General features: G+C 43.0%; 1 protein-coding gene across 2 annotated transcripts in view; it reads right to left on the bottom strand.

Moving 5' to 3' along the window:
• The window catches only part of LOC114647881 (ankyrin repeat and BTB/POZ domain-containing protein 3-B-like), a 38038-nt gene extending 25100 nt beyond the window's left edge, over window positions 1-12938 (bottom strand). For both annotated transcript variants that reach the window (XM_028796558.2, XM_028796559.2), the window contains exons 1-2: window positions 12697-12938; window positions 10414-11350 (exon numbers count right to left, since the gene is read on the bottom strand). In XM_028796558.2, the coding sequence (XP_028652391.1) occupies window positions 10414-11305 (892 nt within the window). In that variant the 5' untranslated portion in view covers window positions 11306-11350; window positions 12697-12938. The remainder of the gene's footprint in view (window positions 1-10413; window positions 11351-12696) is intronic.
• Window positions 12939-13400: the final 462 nt, after the last annotated feature.

The raw sequence follows: 13400 nt of genomic DNA, 5'->3' as shown, positions 1-13400 counted from the left end.
AAACAGTTACATAAGAAGCACAGAAATCTGCACTCGGGGAACTACAGGCCCTCTCTGTTTCAGTAAGGCATGGGTGTTATCTTTAGATTGCTTCTTTTCCCAGCAAAAACAAAAGTAGCAAAGGCAATGAGTAAAACAGAAGTTCCCTATGCCTTGTCAGAAGAGACCATCACTCAGTGTGTATAGAAAAGACTCACACCCTTCAAAATATTGACAAATTTACTACAGAAGTATCCCAACGAACTCTTGGTTGTACTCAAAAGCAAAAGATGGTTCCACAAAGTACTGACATGGGGGGGGTGGGCGGTGATACTTTAACAATCTCATTTATTTTGTTTTTTAACTGTTGCTATTGTATATTTAATTTGTCTGTTAAAAGTTGCATTGTGTGTGTCTTCATTTCAGGCTGCAGAGCAACAAAATGTGAGTATTTTGAAGGGGTGAATCTTTCAACTTGTATACACACTGACTGTCTCTTTATGCTCTTTGCATTTCAAAGGACCATTCGGCATTAAGACAACCCCTGGTTTTGCACCTTACCACCTTAAAGACTTCACCTGCAGCTTAAAGACTCATTTCAGCATCACTCCACACCTCTCTTTCATACCATCCCACTTCAGGCAGCATTCAAGAGTATGCCTTGAGTCAATTTACCTCCATCACCTTTAAAGGAACCAGTATGACAATGGGAAAAGTAGGCCACAGGCTCAGCAGATGACCCTGAGTCCTCTCACGCTTCACTAGAGTGTATGTGTTGTCATGCAGGTCTAAACACAGCATAGCCTTTCATCTTGTGATTGCCCTGAGTCGTTCATCTCAATTGCCAGCAATTGCTTCAGAGGACCTGGCAAGACATTGAGTTCCATTTCGGGTTCAGCTAACTAAAATAAGCATCACTCTGAGGAAGCCTACATGAACTTCAAATGAGCTTTCCTTGCTGAATGAGTGTCCAGGCTCAACTTAGAAATGGACTACTCAGACAAGTCTGAGTCACTTCATCGAGATGAGCTTCAGACGAGACAGTGCGTTATCAATAACAAGTTGTATGTGGCCTCCTGTGCCCCTCTGAATAATCTCAGCTTCTCACTGTTTTAGGGGAGAGTCTGTGACTCTTAAAAGACTGCAGTCTACGCTCAGGAACAGAATCAAGTGTCTCCCTCTAAACATGACATTTTATGCTGTTATGTTTCAATGACGTCTGTTTGAAAGTCACCAACTGCATATGCAATATTGAACAAACACTCTCGCCTTTGTGTGTTATGGAGGAGACCACATAGTGCAGCGGGCACAAACTCCTATTTTGTTTGATGAACTCACTTCCTTGTGTTTCACAGTTGAACTACTAATTTCTCATATTCTTCTGAATTAGCTCATCTACCTGAACAGGTGAGAGCCAAGCTACAGTTCAGGCATTCCCTACCTATTGTGAGCCAGAGTCACCTCTTAATGCTTCTGAGAAGATTTTGCAGTTTTCCTCCTGGTTCAGGTGCATGTACTGTGACTCATCTTATGCTTCAGAGGAGACTGCATGACATAAGAAGTACCCAATCCTATCTCAGTTATAGATTATCTTTTAGATCTAAACTCGTCTGTTTATTAGAACATGAGAACAACTTTGAAAACAACTTGTCATTCAGCCCAAAAAAGCTTTGCAATTCTGTTCCCTTAATTTCTAAAAAGATAGCACCAGGTTGAATTTTGAAGGTCCTTATGCTTCACAAAAAGACCACCTGTCCCTTTCGCCGGTTCCGTCACTGACTATCCTTCTTGGGCTTCAGAGGAGAATTTTAGGCATTAGAAGTTCCAATTCCAGGTCATACTGACTCATTGCATGACCAGAATCACCTTGTGCTTCTCAAATGGGTAGATGACACTAGAAAGATTTAGTCCTGGCAAAGGAAATGACTCCCTGTGCATGAAGTCATCTCAACTCCTTGTGCTTTTCAGCTACACATGGTTTAGGCGTGCCTGCCATCCTATTGATCTCATTTCTTTGACCTCAGTTTGACCTAAGGCATTGATGGTCTATGTGATTAGGAATCACTCATGTTTCTTGAAGACTGGATGATGCCATGAGGTTCTACACATCACTCTGAGTCATCTCACAATCCTTGTCCTTCAGAAGAGACCGAATGACAATAGGAGGTCAGGCAATAACTCCTAATTTCATCTTAAATCACTGCACATCCTTGCTACTCTCAAGGTACTGTCCAATGTTATAGACAGGACTGCTTTCTAGTTCAGATATTGACATCTTGTATGACCACAAGTAACCTCCTTATGCTTCATAAAATACCATGTTATCCATGCCCCACCTCCAATATGACACCCAGTCAGTTTAATCCCTTATGTATCAGTAGAGCAAGTGACATGAGTAGGGTCAGTCCAATTCTGGAATAGACTTCTTCCATAACACTGAGTCACATTATCTCCTTGTGCTTCCAAAGACAATGGTCCAAATCATAACTTAGGCACTGACTACCCTGTAGAGCCCTGAGTCACCTTCTTAAACCTCAGAGAAGACTCATTGTTAACTTTGGCTTAGATCTGTTCCTCACATGAGGTGAAGTCCCTCTACATGACTCCAAACCACCTTAGAAAAGAACATACTGTACGTCAACAGCAGGGTTAATTCTCAACCTAAGCTCTGACTCCCCCATTTGACCTTAAGTCACTTCACGTGCTTATTACGTATGTCATGAGAAAGGCCGGTTCAACTTCAGACATTGACTCCCTACTTGACTCCAAGCCACCACCTTATACCTCTGAAAAGACCATGTGGCTCTAGTATACGCTCAAGCACTGGCTCTCCCAACACAGATTGAGCTGTCTTTGCTCCTTATGCTTCAAAAGTAGATTATATGACATCAGAAATGTCCCAGCTCAACTCAAGTTTCAAATTAGGTGAAGGCACTGACTCCCAAGATGACCCTGAATGGATGTTACCTCCTTGTGTTTCTGACGTAACTACATTATTAGTCCTGGCTTATGAACTGACTACCTCTTTGAGCATCAATTGTTACACATACTTTAGGCACAGACTCCCTATATGACTCTGGGTCACGTTATCTTCTTGTACATCAGAGCAGACAGTGAGACATGAGAAGGGTGAAGACCCAGCTCGGGCACTGAGTGCTTATGGGACTCTGAGTTACCTCCTTATGCACCAGAGGAAATTAGGCTCTAGTAGTAATGGCTTAGACATGGATTCCTTATCAGACCCTGAGTCGCCTTATCTCCTTATTGCTTCAGAGCACTTCAACCTCAGGTACTGACTACCTGTGCATCCCTGAGTCACTTCCCTGTGCTTCACAGATGACTGACAACAATCAAACTCCAGTCTCAATAATAGTCTCAGTGTGTCTTTGTCAGCTCCTCTTTGTTCCAAGACCTTGCTCAAGAGTGACTTACTGGAAGTGACTTTGCAGAAGTGCAGGATGAAAGGCGCAAAATAAAATGTAAACAATCTTAGTCGGAGTTTTTTCTTTTTCTTTTTTTTATTTCAAATGCGTCAGTCTGAAGATTTGGGGTTTTCCGTTGTCTGTATGGAATAGGCATTGTCTCTGAGATTGAGGCCTTAACCACAATACCATATCATCACCTTCTGGGCCATAGCGAGAGTAAGAAAAAGAGAAAGGCTCAGATATGAAGAGGCTTGATACATTTTTTTTTAATGTGGAAAACAGTCATGCTCACAGGAGGCTTAATTTTCCACGTAAAGAAAGACACAAATTAAAAATAGAACTGAGGTGGGGGTTGGGGGGCACATTTGTCATGTCTCCTCGGAAGCTACGCAGCCCACGTAAGTGGTGCATCGCAAATGAAGCCAAGCTGTGCATCTATGAAAGGAGCAGAGGTAATCAGGCTGCATTCTGTGCTTACGCAAAGCCCTGTGCCATGGGAGACGGGCAGGCATGCTGGGTACTGTACTTGTACTCCACACTGAATTGTCACTTTCATTTATCCATACTGTGCTAAGTAAATGTGGGACAAGACGGATAAACATGCACTGGGGATACAAAGTAGCAGGACTGGCATCCACATGTGTCTCAGAGAAGGGCACAGACAACAGTTAAGCTGGTCAGCTGCATATTGTGTCAAAGTAGTCACCGATGCAAAAGGTCACTTGGCTTAATACTGGCTGATAGTCATGAGAAAGTAAAAAGCTGAGCAAAAACAAAGTGACAAGATGCAAATTTCTTCAGAGGGGTACTTTTGGAGTAAATTAAATGAATCTATGTTGTAAGTGCCATATGGAATTGTCTGGCATCCCATCCAGAAAGAAAGGTGGCTCCTTGCCAGGAAGATACGCTGGCATGGAAGAACAGTGACGGACTGGTGTCCCAATTAGGTTGGGAATTGATCCCTTGCCTGAAAGGGATTCCAGAATGATGGAAGGATCGAGGGAGTTAGCCTCTTTAGAGTATACACTTCCCCAACAGGCTAGAGGGCAGCATTCATGTGTCACTGCTCCCATTTTACAGACCACAGTGCAGGCTGAGAATAGTTCTGTGGGACAGCACTGCTGGGTGTTATGGATGTCACCAGGGGGAGCTACAGTGATCGACCATCCGTACTTTATGACACTTCCACCTCTCCTCTGGACTAACCCAAACACCAGAAGTACAGTACTTCTAAGGTCTGGCTTTAAAGGAGTCCTCTGCCTTACCTTGGGTAGTCAGAGTCGGGAGGCAGCAGACAAAACTTGTGAGGAGGAAGAGGAATTGGGAGGAAGAGAAGAAAGATGAAGGTTACTCCATCCCTGTATATACAGTGCTGTATAAGGTAGTTGAACAAAACTAAAATTACTATATTTGAACCCGTGATTATTTGTATCAGTTGTGTCCAGAGTTTGGGACTCAGTGGTGCCACCTACCTGTCACAATGTGTAAGTGTATGCTTAATAACTGTGAATGGCTCATTGGGGCAAGAGAGAAATCAAAATATACCATCACACATGAATGTCAACAGCAGTCAGGAGTTATGAATTATAGTAATAATGCAAAACATGCTAATGTGCCCACCCACACAGTTAGACACCAAACACTTGGACAAAGTGCCAAATGTGAACACCCACAAGTTGGTTTGTAGGAGGCACAATGAAGTATGAGTGGGTTGAACAATCACTTGGTAAAGGACCAAAGTAGTGATATCTGAGAATCATACAGAGAGGTCTCAAAAGGACACGCTAAAAAATAATGGTTATTACAGGGGCCTAGGTAAGGTAAACAGGTATGACTGGGTATCCAGGCAATGTGCCATATTGGAAATCCACTCAAAAAGTCAAAACACATGTCAAGTTAGATGTCAAAATAGCAGTCATTAATAGACAGGCAGAAGAATCGCTCCTGAAAGTGAAGAAGAGAATTTTGGATGTTTGGTTAACCATACCAGCTGACGTTCTCCCATCTGGATTTTTTAAAATTCTGCTTTGCTAGTTATTCATAAACAGGGGTTAAATTAGCATGATGGGCAAATGCACTATGGTCACCCACACACAGGGGTCACTCAGTGGTGCACGTGATATCCACATGATAAGATAGCAGCTGGACAGTCTATACAAAATGGAGTCATATTTGGGTGTCTGCAAAATGGAAACAAATAGTGACCAGACCCAGTGAGGTAGGTGGGAGTCACGAAGGGCTATTCAGCACCTGTAGCTGTTTTGCACAGGTCTCACAAAGGAGCATGATGGGGACATAGATGGAAAATGTGAAGGTGACTACTTATACAAAGAAGAAGGAAGGAATATGAAGCATCAATCTAGGCAATGTTATGACCATTTATAATGTAAAATAAGGTCTAAATCTATAGATGGAGCTGATGGACCAGTATTGAAAGTGTCAAGGTGTGTACTTACACAAAGGACAGTCAAAATAAAAAGTGGACAACTAGCAAGGCAAAATCTACTTAAATGCCACCCCTAGATATATTCGTAACTGGATGACAATACAGAAAATCACCAACATGAATTATAAAGTACAAGACTGCAAAATTTACAGATGATACAACAGTGGTGGGGCCGATCGAGACAACCTACAGCGATGAAGTCTGCAATTTGGTAGCATGGTGGTCAGAAACAAACCTGTTACTTAAAAGCAAGAAAACAAAAGAACTTGACTTTGATTTCAGGAGACTACGTGCCAACATACTGTATCTCCTCTTAAATCCAATGGAGAGCACAATGAGAAGGTCTCCACTTTTAAGTTTCTGGGGACCCACTTTACAGAGGATCTTACGTGGTCAATAAACACTACCACTCGGGTCATAAAGGCACAAGAAAAATCCCTGCTTTTAAGGACACTTAAAAAATTCAATGTCTTCTAAGCTGCTTCTCTCCATTTTATCACTTCTCCATAGAAAGTGTTTCAAAACATTGCATCAATGGGTGGTACGCAATCAGTCCAGCTGCAGACAGAAAAGCTCTTCAGAGAGCGGTAAACTCCACACAGAAAATAATTAGATATCAAATGCCATCACCAGAAGACATTTCGTAGATCACCATGCCTTTGCAAAGAGAACAGCATTGTGAAAGAAAACTCTACTCACCCTTATCTACTCTGCTGCCTCCTGAGAGACGCTATAGGGCCATAAAAACCTGCACCCCCAGACTCAAAATTGACCTTACACATATTTTTTTCAATCATGTTATACACTCTTCACTGTGTAGAGTTTACTAGAAGTGCAACACTTTTATTTTTTTATGTACTGTATATGTATAATATGTCTGTTTATATTTTGCTTGAGTGTTCTTTAATGGTTTCTAGCAGCAGCAGCCATTCCTCAGGATGTATAGAAATTCTGATTTTTTTAAATGCGAAGACAAAAAATTCACTTATCTATCTATCTATCTATCTATCTATCTATCTATCTATCTATCTATCTATCTATCTATCTATCTATCTATCTATCTATCTATCTATCTATCTAGTATCTTTCCTCTCATTTCTATCTATCTATCTATCTATCTATCTATCTATCTATCTATCTATCTATCTATCTATCTATCTATCTATCTATCTATCTATCTATCTATCTATCTATCTATCTATCTATCTATCTATCTATCTAGTATCTTTCCTCTCATTTCTATCTATCTATCTATCTATCTATCTATCTATCTATCTATCTATCTATCTATCTATCTATCTATCTATCTATCTATCTATCTATCTATCTATCTATCTATCTATCTATCTATCTATCTATCTATCTATCTATCTATCTATTACGCCTACTTGGGCTCCCTTACAAGTGTTCCTAATAATACAGTAAGTTTACTTCAGACTCTAGATACCCACCAGAGGCTGACAATGTAGAAAAATTGTCAACATGGATAAGAGAAGAAGCTTGAGTCCTCAACAGTGGTTAAAAATGGGTGGGCCAGATTTTTTATTTGTGCACAAGAAGAACACGCCAACCTGGACACACTCAAAACTGTTTAAAGTTTAGTAGTAAGTTTAATGGCAAACAAACCTACTCACATGATGTTGACCGTGTGGACAAATGGATCAGACCTTAATAGAGGTTACAAATGAACAGGCAGGGATGTTAATGCAACAACAAGAATAACATGCCAACTGGAGCAACCTCTTAGGTATTTATAATAAAAGCATTATGTTTAATGCCAGGCCCACTGCTTTGAATTGAATTAAGTAGGTTTGAGAGTGCTACATTATATTTAATGCTATAACTAAATACCCAGAGTAGTTGACAACGTGGACAATGACCAACACAGATCACAAAAAAAGATTGGGAACACAGTGGGGATTGTAAATAGGTTGGCCAGATTTTTAACTGAGCCAAGATGGGCATCCTCATGAGTGTGTACGCTAAAGGAGTAATTAATGCCTACACAAAGGTGCCCCTAGAGAGCCTAAATGGCTGATATTTAGAGCCCCACAATTCTTAGCAGGGTCATAGACCCAGTTGGTGATGGCACACAAACAAGCTTAACCTTTAGAGTTCTAAATGCCAAGCCTAGACCCCTAGCTAGAGAGCTAGAGAACTGAAATAGGATGACAAATTGGCACACTGAGCCCTTACTTATGCACAGTCACAATATGCCAGGCTGTGTAGTTCAATAATTTTAAAGTACTGTGAAAGACCAACGTAGAGATGTCACAAAGGTCATAAAGTCAAAATCAGAGCAGATTAAACTCCTAAAGAGTTACAAACAGACAGAACAGTTAGGTTGTGAATGGAGTGCACAGACTGAAGTTGTTGGTTCCCCCCTCCAAGACCTCACTGTGTGACCCTAAATAAATCATTTAACTTGCCTGCACTACAATGGTAAAAGATACACACAAAGCACTGAATTACGTGTCAAGTGTCTTGGGATGGTGTTACAATATAGAAAGGTGCCATATAAAGAAATGGCTGCTTACTTAAATTGGACACAAGCACAACTTGTCCAGTTGGTTCCTAAAGGATCACACTGCAAGGTGCCACAGGATCTACTTACACATAGAGGCAGAGCAGAGTAAAGTACCAAATTAGAATTTTTCAAGTCTGTCTCTCTAATTTGAGGTCACCACTCACCAGTCCAAATGGCAAAGCAGACCCATCACCCATAGGGGTCAGTGCTAAGCTGGACACAAGCATGGAGATCCTTCAGAGAAATACTGAGTACAGACATCCTCTTTATGCAAAGCAAGTCCCAGGCCATTATATCAGAAATGATCAGATGCAGACTTACTGTCCAGTTTTACTGGATGGCACAAATGGCTGAACTCGGCACAATCCACTTGGCCCCAGGGCACCATGCGAGAGCTTTCTAAACAAAAAATAAAAACAGCACCTCCATTGTTCAAGGCCTCAGAGGGGCTTAAGGGCTTATGAAGCACCTTTCACACAGAGAGAGAAACCATGTGGCTCAGCAGCAGGATGGCATGCCTCACCCATAACATGCCCGGGCAGGGAAGCAGTTTGACTCTTAACAGTACTCGGAGTGTTCTGCCAGAATATTTTCCTCTTCATGTAGCAAATCTTGATTTTAAAATGAGTAATATTAAATGCAAGTCTTCTATTATAGAAGTGCATCATTAGAATTTTGGGGGTGGACATATCAGAATACAAAGAGGACAGCCAGGTGTTGACTGCGGGAGATTTGTAGGTCACATCTGAAATGAGCAGCAGGCTCCGTTTCCATTATTGGCAGGGTGAATGTAAGAGGTGCCCGCTGCCAATGGTTCTGAAATCAGATGTAAAAGCTGAACCTTTAAAATAAGACAAGGCAGTCGACATGGGCACACAGTGTTGTGGCTTTTGTGGTTAGGTTTAGGTTAAAGCATAATGCTCTTGCCAGTCTTATTGCTGCAAGTTGAAATACCGCACCCCTTGCAATCTCCCTAGGCTTAATCATTAATTAAATCTCCACCAGGGTCACACTGTTGGCATGTGACCACTACCGGTCCCCTCACTGAACCTTCCTGCTGAGGTCCCAAGGTCATGCTCACAAAAGCCTCTGTTGTCTGCTGGCATACACTTCCTCTTTTAAACATTTTTGATTTTGCAACAGACTTAATCTGGAATCTCTTTGTGCTTCCAGCCTGGCACTGAGAAGTCATATATGTCTATGACCTCACACAACTTGCGATTTTGCACCATAATGAGAAACCCGGACCACTATAGCTGATCATCAGCCACTTTAGACTTTACCCAACAAGAACTTATGAAGGAAAACTCACAGGGCGTGCTTCGCTTTGATAAACTTTACAAATGACTCTCAGTAATTAGTGTGCCAATTGAAGGAGGCACTGGAACTCCTACTGTGTGAAACTTAGGTTAGTAAGAAATGCCTGCAGGGTCTGCCTAAAAATCACAAGTAATGATGGCTTCCTTGTGGACTTTGACCAGGGGAAGAAGTCAAAGTAACAACTGACTAGACAAGCATTGGCAGTACAAACAGCCAATCACAAGTCAGCATCCAGCCATGCCCCCAGGGAAGATTGACTTGCTTATACCTGCCAAACACTAAGTATGGACCAATCTGTGGGACCTTAGGGATTGTTAGTGCAGCTGGCAGCAAAAGAAACAAAAATTGTCTTGTGGTGAGGCCTCAAGTGTGTGAAATGCCAACAGAAGGATTTGGTCAAAGAACACCCCCTCACCCCCCTGCCCCAGACCCCCCCCCCCCCCCACACACACACACACACACACTCCCTTTTTGCACCTGCATCTTTCAATCTATGAAGCCCTTTGAAAAGCTCAATTCTGCCCAGCTCCTAATCTATTTGGTCTAAGAACTGAATGTCCTGTTGGCTGTATCTAGGCTGGAACTGTCATCCTGGAATCTCTAACTTTGCTCTTCACTGTTCTTCCTTCTCCACTTTCATATTTAAAACCCGGAGGCTGCCCTCCACAGTGTGGCTGCCCACAAATCAAATATTAAATCTGTTTTTTGCCACTTACCATAGGCATTCTTCCCACAGGTGAGATGTTGGTATGGTTGAAAAAGCCCCCAAAGTTCTGCATCATTACTAAGAGTCCGCTCTAGAGACTTGTCATCCAGGTGCCCATTTGACTCCTGGCTGGCCAGTAAACGTCCATACACCTCCTCCAGAAGGCTCTCCAAAGTAGCAGTCAGGTAAATGGCCGCATGTTCATGTACCCGGGGAGCCACCCTGCTGTCCACCAGCCAGCGGAAGAAGCTACCCACAGAGAAAGTGATGCCGCAGAGGGTGCTTTTCCCCAAAGTGAAGGGCTCCTCTGCACTCATGTTGTAGAGGGACAGAGCCCGCACACTTGCAGCCATACACGTTTCAGACAGAGTCCAAGACAGGACCAGCTTGGCTGCACTCTGGATTTCATACTTGGTGCACTTCCCAATAGGAAGACTCAGCCGTTGGGCTTCCTTGGTCAGTCTAAGCAGGGCCCTGCCCAGGAAAGTGGACAGGAGGCTGACCAGACTGCCCCGCTTCACGGGAGAACTTGGCTGACATTTCTGCATTATGCTGACCATTTCGTCCTCTGTCCAGGGCATGTATTCTAGAGTTGGGAGTTTGGGGTGTGCGTCAAGTCCTTCAGGTTCGTGTGACAAGCACTTCTGGCAGCCATCTCTCCTTCCATCCCCATTTGTCTGAAGTGTTTCTTCCCCATGAATCATCCAGAGGCTCTCTCCCTGAGAGGCCGAAGCATCCAGGCTGCAAGGAGACAAGGAGAGCACAGAAGACCGACAGGACCCTGCCATGCCTCCATAGCCAGAGTCCAAGGTGAGGTTCTCAAAGTTCTTCACAGGTGATTTACGGTGTGTAGTCATTTCTGTTAAATAAACTGGAGTGCAAACTTTGCAAGTGCAAGACATCACCCTTAGAGGAGCAACAGGAATAACGAATCTGTGGTCAGTCACCTACAAAAAAAGACAGATAGAACTTTATTTGGCTCTTGAGGAAAATGTGGATTTTTAGAGAAGTTCAATAAATAAATACATAAATAAATAAACACCACAACTATTAGAAATAAAAAAAGATAAAAAGAAAAAAAAACTTCTGACTTGGTAGTCACTGCCCTGGTGAGGAATTATGCAGGCTATTGCTGGGGGTACAAAGGAGCCCCAGTTGCATTTCTTGACACATTTCTACTGCAATTAATTTAAAAGTCCTCAGGGCTAGTGTGTCACAGAGAGGATGTACAGCTTTGTTCATAATGGCATAGGTTTGTTTTCAATCTCTCTTTAACTATTACCTCTTGGAGGAAAAGAGAGTGTCCCATAATTAAGCTAGACACCTTTTATAGCTTGTTGATTTGGTGGGAGTCTCTTTAAGATATCAGTCGGGCACACTACAGCACAGAAAGAGTTGTAGAATACGTGAAGGGTTACACTACCCACATTAAAGAGACACAGTCTCCTAAGAAAAAAAATCCTTTCTGCCCTTTCTTGTATAGTTTCTCTGTGTTAAGAGACCAGTCCAGCCTGTCGCTGATGTGGAATCCCCCAACCTCCAAATGCTTGTAACAGTGCAACACCTCTACATTTACCCTCTGAACTGTGACCAGCCGTTATGTTGGTGTGTCAAAAGTCAAAACCAAGTCCTTGGCTTTGCTGATGTTAGTTCACAGAAGATTCTTTCTGCACCAAGAAACAAAGTTCTCTACCTGACTCCTTTCCTCTATGTCACTCCTCTTATTAATACCTCCCAAAAATGCAGAGAGAGCCAACTAGTGTCTAAAGTCTAACGCTTCAGCGACTTTAGCTGCGAAGGAATTTAGCTAAATAAATAAATAAATAAAGTGTTGCTGCTTATCTGACTAAAAGCCCTGCATTTGTAAACTATGAGTTCAGTCCTGCAGGGCAGCGCAGCGAGGCAGGAGCACCAATAGAGAGGACCAGCACAGCCACACTGAACCAACTTACAGCCACCAAGTCAGCTAACTTCTGGGTTTTCGGAGTACAAAGACCCATATTTCACATTTCTTACTTATAAATATCAGTTAACAACATTCCAAGTACAGTACTGTGGCAACGGTCTATAAAGGTACACGAAAGCCGAGTTACGTGCCCAGTGCCAGTATAGCTCGGCTGCGCAGGTGTCGGTACCATCCGAACACATGGGCGTAACCGTAAGCATGAAGTCAAGGGCAGCACGCATTCTTGCTGTCTTCATTCACATAGTCGCAGTCGCCCCGCGTACCGATCTTCCTATCGCACGATTCGGTGCAAGCATGTCGGGATGCTCGGTAGGTTTGTAAACTCACCGCGCTGCGATCACTGCAAGACAGGCCACCGCATGCCGCACTCCTAACAAAGACGCTTCTCAGACCGACTCTCTTCTGCACTGCGCCTGGCAGTGCTGGGAACTTTCTGCAAGGTGCGGATGTCAGCACAGGAGTGGGGATGGAGGATGGGCGCGTACAGTGTAGGGCTGCTGGCCAATGAGCGCTCAGTGTTGACTCAGCCCGGTCTAGCCGGAATGATGACTGCCCCGTGACGTCACCAACACAGTACTACTGTACGGTGCTGTACTCATTCGCAGAGCTTGCCTGCTAAAACTTAAACACGGCCCCGCTAGACACGCCCCGCCCCAACCCTAAAACAACACCCTTCGGGCTCAGGCTGCAAATTGAAGAAAGTTTTTCGAGCCAGTTTTCCAAAAAACAAAAGCGATGAGGCAACTTGACGTGTCAAAATACAGGCTCAGTAACAGCTCCCTGGAGCAAAGATACACCCCTGTCGTCCCTTACCAAACTTAAAGAAGAAATAAATCTTCTACAGGCCAACACATTCAGTCTTGCAAAAAATGTAAACTTGCACATCATTTGAAAACACAAAATCATTCCCTTTTAGCAAAAGTGAGCTAAAAAAAAAAAGCTAATTTACATATTTTGCGTCAGCCCCCTAAAAAAATAGACGTTTGTGAGCCAGACCCTACTTTGAGATCGGACCAGAAAACAGCACTGTT

Source organism: Erpetoichthys calabaricus, chromosome 3 (genome assembly GCF_900747795.2).
Source record: "Erpetoichthys calabaricus chromosome 3, fErpCal1.3, whole genome shotgun sequence".
In the NCBI taxonomy this organism is placed as follows: Eukaryota; Metazoa; Chordata; class Cladistia; order Polypteriformes; family Polypteridae; genus Erpetoichthys; species Erpetoichthys calabaricus.
The sequence above is the reverse complement of the archived record's forward strand: the minus strand, read 5'-3'. Positions and strand labels throughout refer to the sequence as shown.